The following is an 11,028-nucleotide window of genomic DNA, read 5'->3' as shown; positions in this document are numbered from 1 at the left end:
AACGGCTCGCCAGATGTTCATGGACTACAATTCCCATCAGCCCCTGTCACCACGGTCAATTGGCCATTGTGGCAGGGGCTGATGGGAATTGTAGTCCATGAACATCTGGAGAGCCGCAGGTTGCAGACCCCTGCCCCAGGTAGAGAAGGCACAGAGAATGGGTGTTATCACCACCATTTTAAAGCCACAGTTGGCACAATCATGAGGTCCCTTTTGAGCCATAACGACAAAATGGAAATCCAGAAACAATTCTTCTTTAAATGTAGTTTATTTTTCACTAATATTATTATTGATGAGAGAACCATGTCTGCTCAGCCTCAAGAATGAGGTTAGGAAAAAACACAACAGCAATGGAGATCCTCTCTTTGGGTCAGCAAAAAGAGAACTGAGACAGAAGTGCCCCTCCTCCTGGTCATGTGATAATTTTGGCAGTTAACTGCCATTGGGAGGAGGGACGCTCCTTTTTCCGTGGCTGGCCTGTGCACACACAGCCCCAATGTGAGACTCCACAGAAGCCACAATGATTAACAAAGCCTGAACCTCTTTGTGGTATATCCATCAATGCTGAAGAGGAAGAAGGCTATTTCTTGTGACATTAAACAGCCAAGATGTTTTGAAGGTTCTACAAACTTTATAAACACAGATGGGTTCAAAGGGAAAAGCCTTCGAGCTTCAAGCAAGATTTCCATCTAATACTAATACCTGCTGCAACAGGAACACTGATAAAGTTTTTTTTTTGCAGCCTGAACAGGTCCCCACCAGGTTATTAGATAAACTGATTAATAAGCAAGACCTCTACAAAATGCTATTAAAGATAAATTCAACATCAGGAAAAGTTACTTGGCATTTTAGAACTCTTTTATTTCCTCCCAACTACCAGCTGGCCTTTTATTTCCCCTTTCTTCACTATCAGAAATCAAGAAGGCTGTTAATGTCACAGTCCTGTGATTTGCCTCAAAGGACTCTAACAAGGCTTTCAATTTATATGAAACTGTGTGCAATCATGGCTGCAATTTGAAAAAGAACCACTAGGAAGAATATTCCACTGGACAAAGTGGGGATTTATTTCAAGGTATGTTCTACTACAAAGGTGGATTAAGATGGTTTCCCCACTGCCGTGAACTTTTTCAGATGGGGAACTGGACCACAACAAGGGGCTCGTGCAGCAGTCATTCATGCAGTCCATTCAACTGGATCTTATTGGGTGGAAACTGGGTAAAAATCCCAAACTATTCAATATAACCATTAACGATGTACTTAAAGAACATAGAGTAATGACCATTAAAGGGGCTATCAAAATTAAATTAGTAGGTCAAAACCTTTATAGCTCTGGGCATAAAAATAGAAACTTATAAGCTGTTAGGCAACCTGAATTAGATTTTGAGTACTACATAAGAAGTTTATTGGAGCTGGTGGTCTTGGTTCAATGCACTGGGTCATTGTTAAGTTTGCCTCCCCAAGGGAAACAAGCAAAATGACGTACGGGTATGACAAAAGCTCAGCATCTTAAAAGACCACCAAGGCTGACACCAAAGATAGTCTTTATAACCAACAGAAAGTGAAATAAGCAATCAAGTAAAAAAAACCAAACCCCGAAGAGCTACAAGTCTTCTTAACCACAAATGGCTTTGTTTAAGGCAGTCTTATCCACATCGTTGGTCCTGCACTGAGATTATTCCCATGTAGAAACAGCCATGCACATAAGCATGAACACTCCTTTTACCATAAGCTCATCAGCCAAGCAATTCATATGCACAAATGCTTAACCTGTATATTGGTGCCACACTTCTCGAGTGATAATACATATAAAGTTTTACGACACAGAAGTAATCTGACAGCAAATACATGTAAAATGGCCTTCCATGGCAGGTAAGAAGGTCTACTTTCTTGTATACCTGTGACCAATGCAAATCAGTTACATTCTGTGGACATTCATATGGACAGCAAATTAAAGCAAATTTATTGCCACTTTCTGAACATTCCACTCTCATCCAAGGCAGATCTCAGGAGGGAAAAATCTTCTAGATCTGAAACACCACATATAAAAAAGAACAATGAGGCACAGTGAACGTGTTCAGTGAGGAACACATAGCTGCCCCCACACTATGAACCAAACTTCCTCTTACCTTTCCAGTAAGTGGTATATGCAAATAAACGAGACAAGTGAATCAAAATACACAGCTTAACAGCAAAAATTTGGGAAACTTCAACATAGCTTCCTTTGAATGAACCATGCATGTTCTAAAAACAGTAATGTTTGTCCTAAAACTGTCATTCAGCAATCCCTCCCTTATCTGAACATATAGTCCTTAGCTACTGCCCTCCTACATTTCACAGTAGCCATCTCATTTTTCTCACAGCAAGAGTGGACTCAGCATAATTCAGGCCTACTTTTGGCTCCAGTCCCCACTGCATTGGGGAAGGCAGGGCTTGATACAAGAAGTAAATGGGATCAGTGTGGTATGACTCGACACTCCTCTCCATAGTTGCTAATCTACTGCATTTCTTTTCTTATTTCAAAAGCCGTGAGTCTCTTGGGGTTGCTCAAGACTACTGAACACAAACAAAAGAAGCATATGTATCACTGGCAACAATTCAGGTTGAGAAAACCTACCACAGGATCAGACATTTTGGGCAGGTCTTCCCTTCCAAGTGGATCATATCAAGTTGTGGGCATGTTACAACTTAAAGTGTCAAAGACATGGAACGAACACAATCGTTGTCTTTTGCGAGAAGAGCAGGGAGAAGAGAATAAACACAGAACACCCCTTTCCTCAGCAGTGAACAAAACAACTGTACAAACCACCCACAACCCTTCTGTGCTTTTTTGTTGCATAAAAACCATCACCTGTCTTTTTGTAACACAATTTGTTTTAGGTGAAATTAACTGCAATAGTGTTTAATGGATGAAAGATAAATGGTATGTTTTCACAGCATGATTCTAGCAACCGTTTAAACTGTTTTGCCAATCTACAATGCAGTTATTGTCATTAACAGTGTTCAGAGAAGGTTCTATTTAATATTTATATATTTATAATATATATATTTTATAAAGTCTGGAAGATCAATATAAATACTGCCCCAGAAATTTTTTAAAAAGTGTTTTACACCCTCAACTTCAATATTATAGCTCAGTGTCCTGTTGTACTTTTAGAATCTGTAAAAATCTTTTTAACGGCGAAGAGGTTCAAGTTTTCGCAACTTCAGTGATGCGCTGGACGACAAAGCATCCTGACTGGAGGAAGAATGGACAGTATCTGGGGACTGGAATAATACCCTGCCCCGGTGATTAAATACGTAAAAGGATGGATGGTTCCTTAATGTGTCGAATGTCCTTTAAAGAGAAAAAGAAAAAGAGATTGGAATTAATGCTGAATCATCACAATAAACTACCAACAGTTCTACCTGGACCAAAATGGAATATGTGATGTCAAGGCTACAATCTGACGTACATATTAGTTAGCATGTCAGATTGAATTCTGTGAAACTCACTTCTCGGGAACCATGCTTAGAACTGTAATCAAAGTATTTAAAAATGTCCATTCTTGAAAAAAATGTCAGACCCATGCTTTCCACTCAACTAGTACCCTCAGGAAAGCCACAAGCGTTCAGACCAAAGGGGACAGACAGCACTGGCATGTGAGGGTAATACAGAATGAGATCAAACCTGGAGTGCTTACCAATAATGTTCACAGCCCCCTCCCCTCCCCCAAAAAGACAAATGACAGTAGACAGTCAAGGCCAGGAGGAGAACGCTCTAGGGTGGAAGGAAGGAAGTGGAGACAATGACAGAAATATTACTCAAAATAATCTAGATCCAAGGGATTGGATTCTGCCAGCTTTTCCAACTAGCACAACAGGGAAGAGTTCCTTTTGGCCTCTGTTCCAGGCCAGTGGGACTTGTATGGCCATATAGCCACACAGGATGCATTTGTAGTGATTTGGAAGGGGGGGGGCCCAGTAAGATTACATCTCCTCCCTTTTGAGCCAGAAGAAAAGCCAGATCCAACCCAAGGTCCTTCCGCATCCATTGGTGCAATATCTCAACTCCACGTTCAGCAAGGCTATGGCTCATTTTTTGGCCCCAGCATTATGTGATGAGCACCTGCCATAGGTACAGCCAGAAGTATGGTACAGAAAGCATGGACTCCTGCTACAAAAATTATGTACAGCTGCTTGGCAGACAGGACAAGAAAAACAATGGGCATCAACATGAGAAGAGTGGTAACATAAGAGGAAATAAAGGGGTAAAAAATAACCGTACTTATTTTTTAGCTCTGAAGTGGCATCCATGTCTTTAAATTCTCCTGCAATATGTACTATGCCATAACAGGTAACCGCAAAGGCCAACAATGTTTGAAGAACTATCTGTAAAGATACATTAAGAAGAACAGATCAATTGTTTACAGTAATTCATATCTTTTGTTTGGTCTTTGATATCCAAGCTTGTGGTGTTTTTCAAGCGGGGAGCACCAGCAACTTTAGAAAAGTTTATGTAGTTTCATAGAACCTGAGACTTGAGGTATCCAGATTCAACCCCTGCTCAGCACGAAAACAGCCTGAAGCAAGTGGGTACTTTGTGCCTATCTTTGTAAGAACATCAAAGGAACAAACTGATTGTGTATCGTATGCTGATACTTATAATTCTATGATACACGTATAAAGAACATTGTCCGGAATTCAGTTTTCTGAGCACAACTTGATCATAAAAGCAAAGCAAACAGAAACAGCCCTCTCAGAATTAACATTGGAGGGAAGAATTGATTAGGTCTGGATACTCAACAGCTTTTCACAAACAAACAGCAGCCATATGCCAGAGGGAGCAGCTGTTTTCTCAGTAGAGCACAGGGAACACAGAAGCTTTCAGAGTATTGACTGGCGAGAGCAGGGAATTCCTAGAGGGATGCTTCTAAGGGAGGTGACAGGTGCCAAACTGAAGATTTGTTTTAATCTTCATAGGTTAGTGGTTACAATATAAATCTGAACATTCAATCCAGCAGAACTAGGCATTGCTCCAATTCATTTGTGGAAACAAAATACTCAATACTAACACATCAAACAATACATGGCATTGACCACAAATCTGACATGGTATGGTGGCCACAGCAACAAAATGGCTGACACAGGAGGCCAAGCCAGCCAATCCAAAAAATGATTGCCACAGCTAAACTTCAGTAACACATTGTAGATCTTTGTGCTATGGTAGCAGCTGCTGTCAAAGTAACATCTTGAAACATATGCAAAGCTAATCAAATCTGCAACAGCAAATCAGAAGCCTTGCTTGGCAAAAGCCCTACCTGGTTCAACCCGCTTCCTAAAAACACTAGGTGCCAGGAAAGGTATCTGCAGGTACTATGGCAGACACAGTCAACAAGATACTCAAACTGTTAAATTTGTTTCCCTGAACTCAATTTGACTGTCCTGCAAGTAACAAAAACCTTAAATGCAAACCTTTAAGATTTACAAGTCTGCAGTCTCATCAATGAAAGAAAAAGAACATGCAACTTACATCCACTGGCAAGGTTTCATCTTCTTTCTCTGTTAATCTCATATAAGAACGATCTATAAAATAAAGACATACTCATGTATGACTGATTTTCATTCACTATACTCACAACTGAACTATGTTGAAGTTTCCCACTATCTCCTATGCTCTTCAACCAGTTTTGGGGTTGGCTGTGACCAATATGCAGACAATATACAGACTTACCCAAATCTCCTGGTGATGCAACAGAGGCCCTAAACTTTTGCCTGGCTCCTATGGTTAAATGGCTAAGAATTAACAAATGGAAAATAAACCTTGGAAAGACAGAAGTAACGCTGGTTGGGAAGGAAGAGGCCTTGAGAGCCATAATGTTCTCCACTTTTAATGGGATTCAGTTGACCCTTGCCAGCTCAGTTAAGAGCCTCGGGGTTAGACTGGACCCAACATTATTGCTGATGAAGCAAGTTAATGCAGTTGCAAGAAAAGGTTTTCTTTTAACTCAGCCTAACATGAAAAATGGCCCCTTACTCTGATGTGGCTGTTGTGGCCACTTGAATTCATGCCACAGGGACACTGAGACTGGTCTACAATGATACACAGTACATTGATCGCCTCTCAAAATCAATTTGAAAATTCCAGCTGGTGCAGGATGCCACAGCTCAGCTATTATCAGTAGCTAGATAAAGCATGGATATCACTCCTTCTATGGTCACTCCACTGGCTGCCCATTAATTCCTGGGCTCAATTTAAAGCATTCAGCTAGCACATACAAAGCCCTTCATAGCCTTGGCCCCTCATATCTGTGAGACCAATCCTCTGAGCAGGGCCTTCTGCAGGTGCTAACTTTCAAAAGGGCAAAATCAACAAATGCCCATACACATGCCTTCTCCACTGTGGCCCTCATCGCATGGAATAGCCTGCCTGAGAAACTCAGGAGGGCTCCCACTCTTCTTGCTTTCTGCAAACCATGCAAAACTGAATTATTCAAGAGGGCTTTTCTACACAGGCAATAGAGTAGTTCAGGTTTTACAAAGTTGCTTGGATAAATTATTGGGAACTGTGGTCTGTACTACTGTGTATAGTTCATTAGGGTTGGATCCTATGGTGTAATTTTGCACCATTCAATGTGTCATGTTAAAATTCATGCTTTGTTTCAGTTCTGTTTTTTAGACTTCTGGTTGGTTCTACACCCCAAATCCTATTTCCCAGTGAGAAAAGTGGCCTATGAATAATTTAAATAAATCTTCAAAGCAAAATTCATAATGCATTTACCTTGCTTTTTTAATAGAAAGAGAAATGTATCTGGTAAGTATGACAAATGGATGTTAGAAATGTCCTGATTTCCAGATACAAAGATAAGGCCACACACTCTTCACAATTTCACCATTTCAACTAAAAACAACCATGTGGCCTATTTTGCTGCAAAAGATGTCAACAGTTCCCTTGAATTTCTAATCAGTTTCAGTAACAGAGATTCAGAACTACACAATCTAATACATTCCTTCCAGAACCCAGTTAAAACAGATGTCAACCTGAGCAAATTTGCAACCTGGTTCCAAGATTGAGGTGACAGTGTTAGGAAGAGGTGCATCAATAGTTATATCAGTGCTTCTCATCTAATAAGTCAAGGTGGTTATACAAATATTTAAAACAGCATGACAATCTTCTATTATCTTTAACATTTTACTGCTAGTAAATGTGTGAATAACTGTAACAGTGTTAAAACTCTCTATGTACACAGGTAGTAGTACACCACAATACCATCTGCAAAGGTGGGGGGTAATTGCCTCAACAAAGAAATTACACAATCCATATACACAGAAGTAATTATAGCCAGAGTAAAAGACCACGGATTGCAGAATTTAAGATTACCTTCTTCACTTTCAAGTACTTACATTCACTAGGCAATGGACAATTAGGAACAGATCTTTAGGGAAAGTGTTTGTCTTTTAAACCACAGGCTGGAATGCCACTGTCAAACATTTGAAAGAGAGACCTCCATGATAAGCCCATTAAATTATCAGTTCAATTGTACTGAAATCCAGACCCCTTCTGGATTTGTTCTGATTGTCACTATCAGTTTATCAGAGGTGTGGAAATGGAGAACAAAATATTGTGCTAGTAACTGCTGCCCAGTACTTCTGTAGTACTTCTGACTAATGTTTCTAGCATACTGTTGCACAATCCTTCCCAAGCGAGCATTTATAGATGACTATATGAATAGATGGTTTTAAAAGAGCACTGGACAAATTCACTGAGGATGGCTCAACAACAGCCATTAGTCATGCCAGTAAAAGGGAACATCCATAAGCAGAGGCAGCATGCCATCAAATACCAGCTGTTGGAGGCCAACTGTTGTGAATTTCCTACTGGTCATCTGGTTGGCCACCAGAGGAACGAGGATGCTCTGGTTTCGCATCACACTGCCGTCAAGACACAGCTGACTTATGGCAACCTTGTAGGGTTTTCAAGGCAAGAGACTTTCAGAGGTGGTTTGCCACTGCCTGCCACCATGTCATTGGTAGTTTACCTTGGAGGTCTCCCACCCAAATACTATCCAGGGTTGACCCTGCTAAACTTTTAAGATCTGATGGGATCAGGCTATGACTCTTCTTAAGCTCATTTTTAAAGGGTGGCCTCAAATCAATGGCTCTCCTTTGCCTCTACTGTTCTCAAAATGCACAAAAAATATACTCCTTCTACTAGCACACTAATCTATCCCAACATTTCATTTGATGTTATGTTATGCTCTATCCTATGTGTGTCCTATTAGGTTACCCATAGTTATAGTCTGCTAACAATCTACCACTTTCTTACCCCAGTCCCTCCACTATAGTAATTGCACTGAAGAATGAATCAGGTTTGGCTTTTCCTCATCATACTGCTGCAATGACAAAAGGGGAAAGGCGGTGGTCCCTTTTACACAACTCTTGGGAGCATCATGCTTTCCCCAGATGTCACCTTAAGATCAATATGCATAGATGCTTCCTCAAGATTTTTTTATACGCACACACTATCTAAACATACAAACAGTATCTATATTTATATTCACACACACTATCTTTTTATCTGTCTATATCAACATATATCTTACCATTATATTCTAGCATGACTAAGAAACAGAATCAAGAAAGTAGCTATGTTGATAGCCACAATCCACTTGTTAGTCTGATGTGTCACAAAACTCTTATATTCTGGTAGACTCTCAAAGGGCAAGATCCCAAGGCAACAAAATGCTGGTTTAGCCTCCACCCTGGGTGCACCCAGAGGCATGAATGGATTTTTGTAATTCCACCCCAAACTTCTCCCAGGAAGAATGGGTTAAAAACGTAACAGAGAAAGTAGCAGAATGTTGCTCTTGGAGACAACATCACATCTCTTAACCCCAACATCCCCATAATAGGCATGCTCTTTTTGATCACAGTGACAGAAATTACAATGACAGACATTCTCCATTCCTTCCATTCCTTTCCAGTTTTCACTGTACTCAGAATTCTTAATAGCAATACCACCCAAGCAACCCCAATCTCTGCTCAAACCCAGAATTGTTGTCTTCCTTCCTGCCACCTCCAAAATCACTTCCTAGAAGGGTTGCCAACTTCTGAAGCGGCCCCTACAGCAAGTGGACATGCAGACCCTCGGAAGGGTCACTTAGAGTTCCAAACTTTGGAAAAAAAACTTCGCCCGCAACTCAGGATGCCGTTCCAAGCACCTGGGTCTTCAGCCCCCCGGGTGTCCCTCCTTGGCCTAGGGCTTCTCCGCCACGGTCCTACTCCTCTTCCCGCGCACCGAGGAAGTTAGTGTACCAGGCCCGAGATCTCCCCACACCAAACACACATCGGGAGAAGACGCGGGAGTCACTCACGCTGTGCAGCGGAGAAGGCCGCGTGCGCCAGGGCGAACAGTCCGACCCCGACCAGCCCTTTCCACAGCGAGGAGGCCGCCATCATCCACCCTCCTGCCAAAGCCACCGCCGGGGGCGCGCGCGGGCGAGCAGGTGCGCTAAACACTGGGGTGCGCGCGCTGTCTCCTTCCGGCGCACCGTGATGACGTACAAGTAGGACTGGGAGAAAAGAAGGCAAGGTTCCTGAAACTGAGTGAAAGGGCGGGGCTGTTCTGGAAAGAAAACGGAACGCGAAGCGGAAGGATGGGCGGGGCTAAGTTATTGGTAAAATTCTTAGTCCGCCTTCGCTGTGGCAAAGGCGGATTGCAGTGGATTTTTCTTACTCTGCGTACCCTCCCAGGAGTGATATAATAATGCTTAATAGTTTTCAAGAGCCCCCAACCTAAACATAAATAGCAACTGGGAGAGAGATCTAGGAGGAAGTGTCTTTCTCTCTTTTCTGTCTTGCACCCGACCACCATCATCTATGTTTAATATGCTGTAAAAAACACAGACCTACTTTGCAGGGTTGCTGTCAGAATTCCTAAGAATAACGGCAGTCACTTCTCTAGAGCTGCAACTGGTTTGTTTACCTTGCATGCTCATAGTCGTGATTCCGTACCAGCTATCCTGTCCACCACAAACTGAGTTCCTGTCTGTCACCTGCAGAGATATGTGGGTGGTTGTGGGCCGTTTGCACGGAAGAGAGTGCTGTCTACAGAAGCAGGGGCTAGGAAGAAGGCAGTTTCCAGGTCTGAGGAATTCTATAGGGATAGCTCTGTTGTAACAAAGCCACCCAAAAGTTTTGTGGTATCTTAAATGGCACACAAGTAAAATGACAAGTTATTGTGGCAGATATTTTCATAGACGTTCATGCTGGATGATACCTGGAAGTAGGCTGTGCTCCACAAAAGCATCCACCATAATAGAACCGTGAGCCTTTACAGCAGGGGTCTCTAACCTATGGCCCTCCAGATGTTCATGGACTAAAAATTCCATCAGCCCCTGCCAGCATGGCCAATTAGCAGAGCTGATGGGTGGTTTACCAAACCGAATAAAATAAATAAATAAATAAATAAATAAAATCATGAACATCTGGAGGACCAAAGGTTGGAGAGCCTTGCTTTACAGCATCTGTATTTTGTTGAGTTCTAACAAAAAGTTTCTTGGTTTTAATGGAGAGAAAGATGCTATGGAATTTCCAAGGGACTGTTATACTGAGACTAGTGCTTCTGAACTGAAGTTTTGGATGAGCAATCAGCACTAGACGTGTTTGCAGAAAACCCACTAGTGATTCTGGCAGTGAAAGCCTTCAACAATACATAACTCATTTTTACTTTAGCATAATTATTCCTGGATTAGAATCAACTTCAGCAGATAATGAATAAAAGTTTGTTAGAGTAAGACTTTTTCAGTCATTAAAGTATCACAAAACTCTATAATGAACAAAAGGTTAGAGTATCTTCTCTGGAAGGTAAAACATGGGGCTTAAAAAGTAAGTTTATAGAGAATGGATTGAGAAAATTCAGTACTAGAACTGGAGATCATCCAATGAAACTGATTGGCTGTAGATTCAGAACTGACAAAAATGTAGTTTTTCAAACACATAATTAATTTTTTTGGATTCCCTGCCACAACATACAGCAATTGTGACTGATTC

General features: G+C 41.5%; 1 protein-coding gene across 1 annotated transcript; it reads right to left on the bottom strand.

Moving 5' to 3' along the window:
* Positions 1–249: 249 nt before the first annotated feature.
* MMGT1 (membrane magnesium transporter 1) lies at positions 250–9,507 on the bottom strand. Its single transcript, XM_048514312.1, has 4 exons — positions 9,351–9,507; positions 5,510–5,562; positions 4,265–4,368; positions 250–3,334 (listed from the first exon to the last, which is right to left on the bottom strand). The coding sequence occupies exons 1-4, from the start codon at positions 9,433–9,435 to the stop codon at positions 3,172–3,174; spliced, it is 405 nt and encodes a 134-aa protein (XP_048370269.1). The 5' UTR covers positions 9,436–9,507; the 3' UTR covers positions 250–3,171.
* Between the last annotated feature and the right edge of the window lie 1,521 nt (positions 9,508–11,028).

This window comes from Sphaerodactylus townsendi, linkage group LG13 (assembly GCF_021028975.2).
Source record: "Sphaerodactylus townsendi isolate TG3544 linkage group LG13, MPM_Stown_v2.3, whole genome shotgun sequence".
Classification (NCBI taxonomy): Eukaryota; Metazoa; Chordata; class Lepidosauria; order Squamata; family Sphaerodactylidae; genus Sphaerodactylus; species Sphaerodactylus townsendi.
Note: the sequence above shows the minus strand (reverse complement) of the source record. Positions and strands in the feature narration are given on the sequence as shown.